The following is a 16,117-nucleotide window of genomic DNA, read 5'->3' on the forward strand; positions in this document are numbered from 1 at the left end:
AGATAAACAATAAAATAACAAATTCTGCAGCAATCACATTTGGAAATATAGAGAAATTATTTTATAGTAAACAAAGATGACCAATATTGATCTTAAAAGATGGAGAAATTTTATATGGATCAACTTCAAAATGTTGGTTAAATTGCAACCATTTAAAAGAGATCAAACCAGAACTTGGTTTAATGTTTAAAGAACACAGAATGCCAACATCAACTAAACTTTTCCATGACACAGAAAATGATCGTCAGATCTCCAATCCATTTTATGAAGCCAGAAAAACACCAGGATAGCTTTTCTTAAAATGAAGGTAATTATAGGCCATTCTCATTTATTAATTTGATGACTAAATTTTAAAATTAAATAGTAGACAAAAAATTCACAAAGTATTAAAAGTAATAGTGGGAATAAAATTTTGACAAGATTAATTGCATCAACAATTTTTATTTGCCTTCCCATTCACACAAGTTAATATGTTAATACATCAATAAATTAAGAGAGGAAAAAACATATAACCTTATCAATAGATACTGAAAAGGCATTAAATCAAGTTCAGCAGTTACTTTTACTTCATTCCTAGGTCACTTCATCCCTAATGAAAGGCTAAGGAAAAGAAGCATGAAGAAACAAAAACAGTAATATACTAAATGGCAAAACCGTAAAACTGCATCTGTTGAGGTGGTGGTGGTGTTTTTTTTTTACGATTTTAGTGTGATTTGAGTGAAGGTTTTCAGAGCAGATCAGTTTTCCATTCAACAAGGATGCTGACCCTCACTCAGTACCCCCATCTGAGCTGGCATGAACGACTTCCAGATCAGGTGCCTTGACCAAAGACAGAACCTAAGCCAGCAAGAGCTACATGTAGAGCCAAGTGTCCCACCCTCTCACCCCCACGCCCACCCCATACTGAGTACACCGTACACACCACAGTGTTCTTCTCTCTGGGTCAGGCTCCTGTCTCAGTTTTTTCCTTCGCCTCTCTCCTTTTCCTTGCTCTTTATCTTTTCTTTCTGTTTTCCTTTCTCTTTATTCCCCTTTTCAGTTATTATGTTCATTTTCTTGCTTGCTATATTTTTCCCTTTATTATTCCACCTGATCAACAATAGACAGCAACCAACACTAGCCAAACCTGTCCTGAACTACATTACATGAACAGCGAACAGAGAACTGTGCACACACTTCCGTTCTCCAGCACACTCACCAAATGACAGTGAACCTAAAAATGAGCCAAATACAATCATCAATCAAACACAAATATAATGGCATAAGGATGGCAGAGATTAGTGCTACAATAAAGGACTTGAAGAATGTAGGGATGGTGATTCCCACCACATCCCCATTTTATTCGCCTATCTGGCCTGTTGAAAAAGCAGATTGATCTTGGGAAATGACAGCGAATTATCACAAACTTAACCAGGTCATGACTCCAGATGTTGTTTCACTGCTTGAGCAAATTAATATATCTCCTGGTACCTGGTATGCAGCTACTTATATGACCAATGCCTTGTTCTCACTTTCAGTTTCTAAGGATAACCAGAAGCAGTTTGCCTTCATCTGGCAACAGTTTCACCATCTTACCTCAGGGGATATCATAATTTAGTACACAGGGACCTTGATCATCTTTCCCTGACCCAAGACATGACACTGACCCATTACATTGATGGCATTATGCTGAATTGGACCTAGTGAGGAAAACGTATCAATGACTCTGGATTTATTGGTAAGACATCTGTGTTCTTGTTGTTGTTGCTGTTAAGTGCTGTTGAGTCAATTCCAACCCATAGCAACCCTGTATAGGGTTTCCGAGGAGCAGCTGGTGAGCTGGAACTGCCAACCTTGCAGTTCAAGAGGCTTTGCAGTCTGGTGCATTAACCCACAGCGCCACACCAGGACTCTGTGTTCTAGAGAATGGGAAATTAACCCAACAAAAATTCAGGCACCTTCCGTCTCAATGAAATTTCTAGGGGTCAAGTATCTTGATATTCCTACTAAAGTGAAGGATAAATTATTGCATCTGGCCCCTCCCACAACTAAAAATTAGGCAGAATGCCTGGTAGACCTCTTTGGATTTTGGAGGCAGCATATCTCTCATTTGGGTGTGCTACTTCAGCCTATTTATCAAGTGACTCAAAAAGCAGCTAATTTTGAGGGGGGCCCACAACAAGAAAAGGCTCTGCAACAGGTGCCGGTGGCTGTGTGAGCTACTGTGCTGCTTTGACCATATATGATCCAGCAGATTCAATGATGGTGAAGTGTCAGTGGTAGAGATAGATGCAGTTTGGAGTCTTTGGCAGGACCCTATTAGTGAATCACAACACAGACCCTTGGGATTTTGGAGCAAAACCCTGTCATCCATGACAGATAACTATGATCCTTTTGAGAAACAGCTTTTGCCTTGTTACTGGACCTTAGAGACTGAACGCCTAACCACAGACCAGAAAATCCCCATGCAACCAGAGCTACCCATTGTGAACTTGGTGTTATCTGACCCACAGAGTCATACAGTTGGATATGCAAAGCAGCACTCAATCATTAAATGGAAGTGGTATATACGAGACTAGGCGCATGCAGGACCTGAGGGTATGGGTAAATTACATGAGAAAGTGAGCCAAATGCCCTTGGTCTCCATTCCTGTCACATGGCTTTCCCTCTCCCAGTCTACACCTATGGCCTCATGGGGAGTTCCTTATGATCAGTTGACTGAGGAAGAGAAAACTCATGGAGACTCAGGCAAAACTTGCTTGCTGTCTGTTGGTTCTGAATCTTGAATCTGGCTTATCTTCCAACCTCTGATTCTTTGGACTTGAGCCAGTGGCCTGCTTTACTGTTTGCCTTTCTGTCAGACCTATCTGCCTGTCTGTCTGCCTACCAGACCTGACTGTCTTATCTTGTGTCATCTGACCTGGACTTGGGACTCTCCCACCTCTACAATTGTGAGTCATTTTCCTTGATATAAACTCCTCTTTTTACATATACATATATGTTTCACTAGGTTTGCTTCGCTAGAGAACCCAGCCTAAGACAGTGAGAGGTACAAATCAGGGTTAGAAGAGACATTCAATAATTCACTATACTGTAGGAGAAAATATGTATAATGTAAATGATAAAATTTTAACATGTACAGTATTAAAAATCTCTCATAAATTGACAAGAAAACGACAACCCAATAGATAAAGTATTCTTTCGTGCATTACTGGTAGAAATAGGGCAAGTTATAATAATTTTAGCAACCTCAAGAACTTATTATTTGAGTAAAAAACTGTTCATAATATGTATAGTGGTACATATTACAAATGCATTTACTGTGACAAAATAATTGGAAATAAAGTGTAACCTCCTCCAACAGTGGTTAGCTGAATACAGTATAGTGCATTTACACTAGGGACTCTTAGGCAGCCATTGAAAACAAATTAAAGCTCTATCGGTTAACTTGGACAGAGTTCTCCAAGGTTTTGTTAAGAAAGTAAGATTCTGAAAAGTATAGTGTGATCCATTTTAAAATATAAGCAATGTGAAATATAAATATATAAGAGGGGGCTCAAAAAGTTCATAGAAAATGGGATTAAAAGACAATGGAACCTTTCCATGAACTTTTCAAAGCTCTCTTGTACATATAAATATTTACAAAGTGTGTTTCTTTAGTTCCAATTTCTCAGAACTCCTAACCAATTTATACCCATTGGTTTGAAATGTTGTTAAGTGCCACTCAAATCTGTTTTGACTCACAGCAACCCTGTGTAAGGTTTCCAAAGAGAGGCTAGTGAGTTTTGAAGCACCGACCTTGTGGTTCAAACCGACCTTCGGTCTAGTGCTTTATCCCACAGTGCCACAATTAGTGAGATTTTATTTTAGTGAATTAAACCTGACACTGTAGCATAAGTATTGGACTGCTAACTAAACAATTGGCAGCTTATGCTCTGAACAGGATCACTTTAGAAGGTCCCAGATAGAATGGAAGAAAATGTGAAATATGATTTCAACATTATTTTCAAAAAAGAAAGAAAGACAGGGTTTACTGGTCAGAGAGAGACTGGCAGAACCTGAGCCTATGGCCCTTGGCCACTCTTCAGGTCTGAAATGGAATTCACCCTTATGGCCCAATTTTTAGCCAAGCAGTAGTAAGGTATATGGGGGGGGGGAGGCAGTGAGCAACGCAACACTAGTAAGGTATGCACATCATGGAATGGTCAGCCACTCATAATCCAAAGGGCAACTTCTACCTAAGGACAAAGGTCAGAAGGCTTGGGAAGGCAGGTGGAATGGAAAAAAGAACCCCAGGGAGGAAGTGATGTTGCACGGAGGGGACTGTAATCATTTAGATGAAGCAAAGTGTATGGTTTGTTGAATGGAAAACTGGTGATCAGCTCTGTAGACCTCCATTCAGTTCACACAAAAAGTTTCAGGGAAAAAAAAGAAAAGATTGGTCGTTCAAACCTACCAATTGCTCTGTGGGACAAAGATGAGGCTTTCTGCTACCATATAAATGTACAGTCTCGGAAACCCTATACTGAGTCGATATGAGTCAGAATTGACTTGATGGAAATGGATGGGTCTCAAAAAACAAAAAAAAACAAAAAAAAAAACTTCAAATACTAATAATAAATGACCCACACGTTATTTCTGTAACCACAGTTGTACTTACATTTAAGCCAGCTTTTCTCCAATAATAGTTGCTATACTGGTTGACCATGCACTTGGTTTTTTCTTTAAACTTTTCTTCTGAGTCAACAGACCACCAAGGATCCAGGTTTCCATTTTTATCATATTTTCTCCCTAGGAAAAAGTTTAAAGATCTCTATGTCTTTTATGGAAACAAAATGTTTAAACTTCCTTTCCCCTCACTTCAACAAGCCTTCAAGAGATAGTCACTTCAGAAGGGAACACTCCTCCTGAGAGCAACTTCTGCCTTCTCACAGATTGAAAAAGAGGGGAAGGAGAAAAAAACCAAGAGAGTGCTTTCCTTCTAAAGAACAAGGAGCATTTAAAAAATAAGAGTTCTCAATTTATCACATGTGCTAGTCTTAGCCAATCTTGGCCTCTTTGTTTTCACCTGATCTGACCCAGAACATTCTCTGAATTATGGAAGAAAAAAAAAAAAAAAACACTTCATTCACAAAGCCCATGGAGAGGGCCAGTGAAATTCCAACTGATCCACAGGACTAGCCCCAGTGAGTCATTCACACCACACAACCACAGACCTTGACTCAGTCCTATAAGATGTGTCTCTTCCAAGTTGCCAGGACCCTAGAGACACATAAAACCTCTGTTATGAATCATTCCACAGCAATCAGTGTGGATGGAAGGCCCATCTGTTCTGCTTAGACAAGGAAGGTTGCTCAAACAGGAGTACTTGAAAGAAAAACAATCTCCAAAATATACTGGGGGAAAGTTACATATGCTTTCTTGTTAAATGTTCACTCTTCATTTGCTCCATACCGTCAAAACAAAACTTTGGGTGCATAGGGACTATCTTCTGTGTTCACGGTTACTATTGGAATCAGAGATAGTGTTTAAATTTGAACAGAGAACTTTCCATTGGACCTTCAGAAAAGCCCCCTAATCAAAGGTGTTAAGTGGAATAATGTAAAGCTGTTCAGAAAACTTGGATGCCACTACCACCAGACCCTGGAATAGCTTGGACTCACTATCCTTCACCCACTATCAAAGCAATCATTACATAATTAACAGGCATATACTTGTGTTCAGTGCACTATTCTAAACGAAGATGCTAAGTTACATTTCCATCATTACATTCCATCCTTTGAGAGAGATTCCAGAAGGCCTTCATAAAGCTCTAAGAAGAAATGTACTTAAACTTTCTATGAAGAAAGTCCCAGAAGCAGGAAACAAAATACAGCTTTTGCTTCAGAGCCAAGACTTTCCCCTCTCAGAAAAACCCATCATGGAAAGGCCGAAAGTCTAGCTCTAGGGAATCAGATGACTACAAGGTAGACGCATTTTAATAGGGACAGGGAATCCAGAGGAGCGAAAATTCTCTAGGAGATTAAGGAAGGATTTGGTGGGGCTATGGGAAGAACTGGCCAGGAGAAGAACCAGAAAGTTCTCGTTTCCTAGGTAGACACCAGGAAAGGTGGTTGGAGCTACCACAGGCATAAAAGCAAGCGCTCCCCTTGTATCCAACATTGCCTTAGGCCAGCCACATTACTGAATTTGCCTGGAGATGACTGTGTAGATGTATACATGAGTCATTTGCTCTGTACATTTGTGAAAATTTATGTCCAACAATTGTTCATATAGTGGCATAACTCAGAGACTTAATTCCATATGGTTTTCCAAATAATAGTCCAAAGTTAAAGGAGAAAAGCCTGCTGAGTTTAAAATGATGTTGACTGTCAAAAGAAGATCATTTCTATCGTTGATACCATTTCTGCTTTTTCCTTTTGCTTACAGGTCAGCTGAATACACAGCATATGTTGTTGTTATTAAGTGCCGCCGAGTTAGTTCCGACTCACAGCAACCCTGTATAGGGTTTCTGAGGAGCGGCTGGTTAGTTTGAACCTCCGCCCTTACAGTTCAAACTGACCTTGTGATCCAGTGCTTATCCTACAGAGTCACACCAGGACTCCATATAGCATAGTCTGTATTATGCATTATTAGAAAAGCACAGCCTTTTCTAAAAATCTGCATACATGTCAGTATAGAGAAAAGAAATTAAGCACCACGTCATCTTTGAAACAGTATAAAAAAACCAGCCAGCCAGACTCCCGAATCCTAAGTCAGTGAGTCTCACTTGGCAAAGCACTCACCTCCAGAGACAACATCGCAAGATTTAGTGAATAAAGAAATGACAAAGGGAAGGAACCATAATGCAATTCCTGAAACTACTGTGGCAGCCACAGCAATCTTGAGTGAAATGCACAGCTACTTTCATAGAATTGACAGGGTCTTTTTTTCCCATTCTACCCTGATCACCAATGGGAACATTTATTTATTTATTGCAAAATATCACAGCAAGACATGGAAGGGAAGTTTTCAATCAGCAATCATATTGCTTGGATAATCTGCAATCTATGATGACGCCACTATGCAAAGATAATAACAACAATTAACATCCATGTAGTCAACATTATTATAGAAGCAGCAGCTTATGAAAAGAGCCAGTACTTACCATTATTATCAAATCCATGAGTAAATTCATGTCCAACAATTACTCCTATGGCACCATAACTCAGAGACCTAGGTCATAAATACATGATTTTAAAAAATTATAAGCATGAATCTTAGTGCATAATCTTTTAATTTTTGCTCAAAGTCAAAATAATCTGCTTTCTAGTGCCCATAGTAATAGCAATCTAATAATTATACCTACAGTACTATAAAAACATCTAAACACAGCCTTCTGACTGAAATGGACAAAGAAATTATAAATTCTAACACTGTTCCTATGACTATGTATGTACCTTAATGAAATTACCCTGTGATATTAGGGATGTGAAAGAAATTTCTAAAATCCCTTCCAGAGCTAAGATTTATCTGATTCTCTATCTGCCCCAACTATACTTTATATTTATTAACACCTAGAGTATCAGACTGTAAGGTCGGTTTTAACTGCAAGGTTGACAGTTCAAACTCACCAGCCACTCCTCAAAAACCTTATGCAGGGTTGTTATGAGTCGGAACTGACTCGATGGCACTAAACACAGCAAAGAGTATCAGAAGGGTTTGAAAAGGTCCTGTCAGTAAACATATCATTTTTTAAGTCTCAGAACTTGCTGAGAAGTCGGTATAGTCATAGATGTTAAATTGTTTTCCAAATATAGTTATAAAAAAAGGAATAGAGCAGAGATTAAAAGGGATCACTCTGTTTTCAAAGGTACTTGCGTTCCTCTGCTTCTGTGACAAACTTGCCACTGAACAGCAAAGATTGTGAAGCTGAACCAGGTTTGGGAACGGCATACATAATTTCTCTACACCCTTGAAGAAGTCTGTGAAAGTAATCTATCTGCAAAGGTGGCGGTGATTGTTGTTAAGTGCTGACGAATCCGTTCATACTCACAGCGACCATGTATAGTGTCTCCAAGGAGCGGCTTGTGGGTTTCAACTACTGACCTTGCAGTTAGAAGTCCAGTGCTGATTCTACAAATGCCACACCAGGACTCCAAAGGTGGTCACCAACAATTCCATCTACCCCTGAATGGGCATGCCTTCCTCTTGGAAACTTGCTCTCAACAGTGGGAGTAGCAGAGTATGACTTCTGGAACTAGGTCTGAGGAGGCCCCATAGGTTTGAAAGCATAAATGCAGCCATTCTGAGAGCATAACTATTAATACTCAAGCACTGCCTGACGCAACTTACACACACTCCTCCTTTCCTGTTCTTGCTTCTCAGTTACATGCTTGAAGCATTTTAGGTTGAAATGGTAATGGTCTCATAGCTCTGCTTGAAGACTGGCCCCTATTTGTGTAGCTTCTGATAAGGAGTAGCCATCTAGACAAACAGGTATCGTCCCTTAGATGTGTCCATTGGGGCACCATGACCACGTTGTAACTTAGTGTGAATGTTAGAATGATAAGATCAGAGCCCAACTGTGCGCTGCACTCATTGATATTGTCAAAAGGAGTATAAATAATGCTTGTATCAAAAAGTCACCCTATTTACTGCACGTGTTCTGGGAGTTGACGTCTTAATAATAATATGGACTTTTTTCTCCTCCTTTGTTAATTTGGTTGTTGTTGTTAAGTGCTGGCGAGTCAGTTCTGACTCATAGCAATCCTCTGTAGGGCTTCCCAGGAGTGGCTGGTGAGTTTGAACCACCGACCTTGCGGTTCAAACTGACCTCTCGTCCAGTGCTTATCTTACAAAGCATTAATTGGACTCAAAGGCTCCAGGGCATCAGACCCAATCTTTGCGGCTAACAGCTTCCATTTATCATACTCTTGGAAGTTAGTTGCAATGTGTACAAACCAACTGGAGAGAGTGAGAGACCCCAAATATTGAGAGACTATAAAGGAAGAGAGGGCGACCCAGCCAGACCCCAGGTGTTCGAGCCTGCCCCACTGCAGCACCAGCCCTTGTGGAACTGCCCCAGCCAATGCCACCAGGAGGAGCAGAAACAAGCTGTCCCCGCCCCAGTCTTGCCTAAATTGCAGAAGCATGAGCCAGTAAGTGATTGTTTGGGGTGCTTTGTTACATAGCAGTAGATGCAACTGAAACAAAGCTTATTACTAACATAGCAAGGTGGGCAGTTCACTCACCAGCTGCTCCTCAGAAACCCTATACAGGGTCACAGCACTTACTGACAACAACAATATAGGAAGAAACCAATGAATGGCTTTTTCCATTTGGGCCTGTCTGCGATTCTCTCTCTCAACTACAATTTCCATGACGGCCAAGCCCTTGACTACTTGTCCATGGTTAAATTCCCTGTATCTAAGACCCAGTAAAAATGTAACAAATATTTAGTTAATTGATTAATTTTACCATTTCATGCAAATGATAGATCTAGGTGTAACTTATTTTATTCATTTAACCTGTGGATGAGGATCATGCTCGAGAATTTAGAACCCTTCTTATAAGGATTCTTTTATGAGATTTGCAGTTAGGCTAAAAATATTTTGCAGTCAGTTCCTGACGTACAACATCAAAGTCACCCAGCAAATAGATAGGACCCATAACTGGAAGGAACGGAAAATTTCAAAGCAACATGTTATTACAGGACATAATGATCCTTAACATGCTAATTGTTTGTCTCAACTATACCCAAGGAAGTGCTGTAAGATTTAATTTTTCCCCTCAGTGGCAATTCTTTCCTTTGTAATTTCTTTCCTGCAAGGTAATTTGCATTTGAAAAAAATGCTTCCTACTGTTTTTCCATCATTGCAAACCTTCATTAAAGGAGTAAGAGTAAAATTATGCATTTCAATCATCATCGAGCTATCATAGCAATGTGCAACAAACTTGTAATTTTACATAGTGTTAATTTTTGCAGCAGTAGTTATCACTGTAACATTTTGTTTTTCCAGGTCTCTCATCCCTGATAATAGCACTGAGTCCTCAACAACCTTCAGTCAACGCTGTTGACTGGATGAATTTTAGGGATGAACAATGGAAGCTTATAGAAACTGCTCTGTAATAAATGTCCCTTAAGAGGGACTGCTCCAAGGAGCTTCCTATTTGCAAAGGGTAATAGAGAATGCAGAAAAAGATTGAATCATTGCGCCTTTCAATTCTCAGTTACGTAATCACAATCCTTTAGACAAGAGACAAAGAAAAGGTAATTGTGTATGACTAAGCCTTGCAGTGACCATGGTTCATAATACTAAACTCACATCTTCCATTGTATCCATGGACATTATTTAAAATGTTGTTGTTAAGTGCCTTAGAGTGTAGTTTGACTCATAGCAACCACATACAGGGTTTCTGAGGCTTTATCTTTGCGGGAGTACAAAGGCTCATTTTTCTCCCACTTATTTAAAACAATGTGTCATTTTAAAAGATAAGCAAACTGGTATGTCTTTTGATATGCAACTGGCTGGCCCAAAACTGGAACGCTTCCTGCTGAGAAAAGCATGCCTCCCAAAAATATGATGGGGAAGATGACAATTTTACCACCTACTCAGTTTACCTGTTGTTCTTACTACCCAATGGGTTTAACATATGCACAGGTTTTGCTGTCCACAACCAAACAATTATACCACACTCCAGACTAATCCTGATCTCAAGCTCTTATCAAGTTAGGACTGGTCTATGCCCAAGTTGTAAATTTATGAAAATCTTGGTGCTGGAAGTGACTTTAAGGTTGTGTACTTTAACTCCCTACCGGAAGTCTGAATCCCTTCTATAAAAACCCATTCCAATGGTCAGGAGACTTCTGCTTGAGCATTTCCAATGATCAGGAAGGAGCTGCTGTTCCCGGCTTCCTCTAGGAGAGCCCGTCCCCTCCTTGGGTAGCTCTACAGCAACTGAAATACCATCTTCCTGGGTCTCTGGTGGAGCAGCCTCTGACCCCGCTTCCTGAATACAGGAAACCTAACTTTCCTTCAACAATGGAAAGACAGCTATAAAATTTCTCCTCAGATGCTCTCTCCTTAATATCTTTCAAGTGTTCTTTCCTCATTAATTCTAGACCAGCATTTCCCAAAACATTCATAACAATAGAGTGTCCGATGAGAATGGGAAAGAGGCGCTTGGCAGCCTCTGGGTTCAGCCCACTGAAATAGGGTTCTTTTTTGCAGAACTTCTTGGGAATGCTTATGCCAGCGACTATCATGATTCTCTGAAAACCAAGGGAGGAGAAGGTGACTGCCTCTAATTACTAGCTGATGGAACACACTTTGGGGAATGGTGTCCTGATCCAACCCTCTAGAAAATATCCAGCTTGTTGGTGTCCTCATAATTAGACCCAGCTCTCAGGTGAGGGCTGTGCTGGGCAAACCAAAACAAAATTGATGGCATTCCTACAATGAAAATGAAATTTCTGTGCACAAAGCATCAGAGGAACAAAGTCATTATGCAAGTTTCTACTTTGTTGGTATTAATGGCCGGTGAACTGATATCACTAACTCCATGCACTGTCAACTTTGACCTATTCTAAAGGAGTCCTGGTGTAGCACTGTGGGTTAATGCACCAGATTGCAAACCCGTTTGAACTGTCAAGGTCGGCAGTTCAAGCTCACCAGCTGCTTCTCGGAAACCCTATACAGGGCCACTATGGTTCAGAATTGACTCCACGGCACTTGACAACAACAACAAAGGAGTCCTGGTGTGGCACTATACAGGATAAGTACTGGACTGCTAACCACAAGGTCAATGATTCAAACCCATCAGACGCTCCTCAGAAACCCTTTAAAGTGTTGCTATGAATTGGAACTGAGTCGATGGCATTTAACAACAACAAAGTTACCAGTTATACAAAGAGGCTTCAAAAATTTGTAGAAAAATTGAATTAAAATAGAATGTTTTCCATGAATCTTTGGAAGTCCCATTGTACTTCTCTAGACAAATCTATCTTATTTATATGTTCAATACTTCAATATTATCTATTGCTCATTACTGTCCAAAGGAGCCATGGTGGTGCTGTTGGATGAGAACTCAACTGCTAACTATAAGGTTGGCAGTTCAAACCCACCAGCTGCTCTGAAGGAGAAAAAAAAGAGGCTGTCTTCTCCTGTAAAGATTTACAGCCTCAGAAACCCATTGTTGTTGTTGTTACGTGTCTTCAAGTCGGTTCTAACTCATAGCACCCCTGTATACGGTTTCTGAGGCTATAAATCTTTAGGGGAGCAGAAAGCCTCCTCTTTCTCTTGTAAAACAGCTGGTAGGTTTAAACTGTTGACCAACTCATACAGTCAGTATGATGGTAGTGGGTTTGGGCTCCTGACACAACATCCGGAACTCTTGAATACCACACCTCAGCATTCTTTTCCTGACTTCTCTTCTACTACTTCCACTTCATATACCACTTAGGCCTGCCAAACTCAACTCTGCCATTCTGCAAACACTTTTGCTTCCTTTTATCACATTGTTTCTTCCATCTGGAACTGTTTTCATCCATCACCATCAACTGGTGTGGCGCTGTAGGATACGCACTAGACTGCTAACCACAAGGTCAGTGGTTCAAACCCACCAGCCGCTCTTTGGAAACCCTATCCAAGGTTGCTATGAGTCAGAACAGACTAAAAAACACATAACAATAACAACATCAACTCAAATCCCAGCAACCCTTCAAGGTCCAAATATTTATAATGTGAGTGAATGGGTAACTGAATAAATGCATACACATGAAAACCGACTTTGTATAAACTAGTGTTCCTGTCCAGCCATCTACCCTAGTAACAAGAATCAGAAAAAAGATACCTCAAAGGTAAGAGTGAGTGACCTATACCACATTCCTTAGCTTCTTTATACTGAACAATTGACTCGGCTTTCTGATTTTACACTGCATCTTTTTCAGGTGATGTGCCCCCACACACACTGAATATAGTGCACAAGGGTGTTAGGCAAAAATGAATAATGGGCACATTATTTGAATAAAAATACAATACTCTGTTCTTTGCCCAAACATTATGCTTTCCTCCTCCTCACTTGTCAATAACTGCTTTCTTTACCAATTTACTTACCGAGGATATTCTGTTCCCCAAAAGAAAGGTTTCTGGAGCTCTCCTGCTGGAAATCCTGGCACAAAAGCAAACAAACCAAAAATTTTAAGGCTACAGAGAGATCGATTCAATAAAAAGTACCTGCTTCCAGTTGTAGCCTTGAGCCATCTACAGGGTACTCCTGGGAGCCTTCTAAGAGCTCCAACTATCTCTATGATGCTATTAACTCAACAGAGTTTGAAAGAAGTGCATTAAATCCATGTCAAGGTAACCATTTTGCATGGATGTACTAGTGGCAGTATCTGGTCTAATGTGAACTGGGTGTCTTCATAGAGTATGTGCAAGAGGCTTTTCAGGGTGTCCCCCAGCTTTCCCTGAAGCAGAGAGGGCCAGTTTCTTGAGCACATCATTTGTGTAATCATACAGGCCCATACTCAGAAAGTCCTGTACTTGGTTTTATGCACTGCTGTCACTATCTTGAAATTCTTAATAATTTTACTATTGAAATTGTATTTTTTATGTGCTGTCCAAGGAGGCTTCAAAAAGCTTGTGGGAACATTCCATTATCTTTCCGTTCCATTTTTCCGTGAACTTTATGAAAGCCCCTCATATGTGAACAGAGTGCAGTGAAGTGAATGCTTCAATCTGTCACTTCGAGCCTTAATTTTGTAATACCTGCCAAATGAGTTTCCTGATGAGTCTGTATACGAGAAGGTGGAGGAAGAGGTTGATAGGATTGATTATGAGGCTCCGTTCTGAATACCTGTTAACAGGGTTAACTGTGATTGTAAAAACTTAGAAATCTAACAAGGTACTTGGTCAATTTTGCTCCAGTAAAGGTTGGCAGTCAAATTCTGTGTGAATGAGGAGCATCCTCGAGACTGATATCTGAACTGCAGATTTGGAATTTGCTAGCTTCCACTACTGTGGGAAGTGTTTGAGTTCTGTGAGACTGAGAACCCTGGGACGTCGAGGAGAATACTGAGGGGAGAGTGGTGACTGAGTAAGACGGATCATGGAGTGGTCTGGCACTGTAGGATCAGCACTGGACTGAGAACCACAAGGTTGGCAGTTCAAACCTACCCGCTGCTCCTTGGAAACCCTATGAAGGGTTGCTATGAGTCAGAACTGACTTGACAGTACTTAACAACAACAACATAGTACTTTAGGAAAACCAAACACTTGGGATATGTCTTTAAACTTCACCTCATAGGGACCAACCCCATGCTGATCCTTCTAAAAGAAGTGATGATGCACACTTACAACACACACGTCTACCGTTCCTAGAAGGCCCGTTCATATATAGCATTCGTGATGCCCCATAAGCACATAATTCTAGCAAACTCATAATGTGTGGTAGTGCATTGAGACTCAAAGTGGGTACAAGGTAAGCATGTTACCTCTAAGACTTAGTAAGCATGTTTCCCATTGAAACCAGAATTGGCTTTGATCACCAAAGAACAAGGGGCCAATAAGAAATATGAGCAACAACCAAGGAACCCAATTATATTCTTCCTGATTTTTGTTACTTCCCTGTATTAGCCAACCACTTTTGCTGAAAATGACATCGAAGGAAAGGTAAACTCACATAGGTCCTTTTCCTTTCACATCAGTAAGACTAAGGTAGAATGTTGGTGGAATGTACATATATTAAGAAGTGAAATAAAAACATATGTTTGTTTTGTGTGATTTTTCCACTGTTCTGGTAAGAACAAAAAACATATGCGTGTATATCTACAGGATACAAACTGCGCAATTTTGGTGATTCTACACACAAGCTAACTGTACTGACATTTGCATCTAAATCTAGCACTGCATAATATAAAAATGAATGGGAATATTTGTTAAGTTATTTAAGTGTTGAATTTTTCTTTACTTACAATGGCATTGTTATTATTAATTGCTGTCAAATCGGTTCTGACTCACAGTGACCTCATACCAAACCTCACAAGGTCACCTGTTCCTGCACCATCTTTATGACTGTTGGTACCTTCAAATCCACGGTAGCAATCCCTGTGTATTTGTTAGGCCTTCCAACCTTGGGGGCTCATCTTCCAGCACTACATCAGATAATATTCTACTGTGCTCCACCGGGTTTTCATGGCTAATTTCTTCCTAGTCTGTCACAGTCTGAAAGCTGTACATGGGTGGCTCTGGGGGGTATTTGAAATATTAGTGGGATAAATTCCAGCATCCCAGAAGCACATAAGCCACAGTAGTATCAGAACCTGACAGATGGGTGGTAGAGAATAGCATTAAACAGCAAATAAAAAACACTGCTGGTCCTTTGAGCAGATGAGGGGGAGAAATGCTTTGGCCTTGGAATTCACCACTACATTTTGCACCCTGGGATGATTCCAGAAGCTGCAGGGACAAGCCTTCACAGCTGGGAATGCAAAGGAAAGTAACAGCATCAACAAATGAGAAGCCCTCTGCAATGTCCTTGTCTGCACCATGGCAACTGCTTCAGCCTCCAGGAGACTGCAAAGTTCTTTTATGAATGGAAATGTTTTCTCTTCCCTTTCTTCTCTCCATTCAGTCTTTCTATCTCCCTTCCATGACAGGACAATATGAGGAGGAAGTGAGGGTAGAAAAGCAAATCTTTCATTTCAAAGTGATATGCCAATTCTATGTAATTTATATGTATAAATTTATATACAATTTAGATGTATAAATGTATATCCAATACACACACACACACACACACATATATATAGTCCTAGTGTGGCACTGTAGGATAAGGATAAGTACCGGACTGTTAACTACAAGGTTAGCAGTTCAAACCCACCAATTGCTCATAAGAAACCCTATATAGAGTCGCTATAAGTCAGAACTGTCTCTATAGCACTTAACAACAACATATAATATTTTATTACTAATCATATCATCATTTGAGATTTCAAAGTATGAAATTCTAAATACAAAACAGAGATGGATCCAACACTGCTGCTTTCACAGAAAGGAAAATGTATCTAATATGACTTTGCTGTCCATATTAATCTTCATAATTCCTATATTTTCTTAAGTATCTTTGCATCAGTATAGCATCATTTTTTTTTTTT

General features: G+C 40.1%; 1 protein-coding gene across 1 annotated transcript in view; it reads right to left on the reverse strand.

The window, feature by feature from the left end:
• Positions 1-16,117, reverse strand: part of PHEX (phosphate regulating endopeptidase homolog, X-linked) — a 253,359-nt gene that overhangs the window by 15,543 nt on the left and 221,699 nt on the right. The window contains exons 16-18 of the mRNA XM_006835574.1: positions 13,077-13,131; positions 7,127-7,194; positions 4,640-4,770 (exon numbers count right to left, since the gene is read on the reverse strand). Coding sequence (XP_006835637.1) covers positions 4,640-4,770; positions 7,127-7,194; positions 13,077-13,131 — 254 coding nt within the window. The remainder of the gene's footprint in view (positions 1-4,639; positions 4,771-7,126; positions 7,195-13,076; positions 13,132-16,117) is intronic.

The sequence above is a fragment of the Chrysochloris asiatica genome, unplaced genomic scaffold (genome assembly GCF_000296735.1).
Source record: "Chrysochloris asiatica unplaced genomic scaffold, ChrAsi1.0 scaffold00018, whole genome shotgun sequence".
Taxonomy (NCBI): domain Eukaryota; kingdom Metazoa; phylum Chordata; class Mammalia; order Afrosoricida; family Chrysochloridae; genus Chrysochloris; species Chrysochloris asiatica.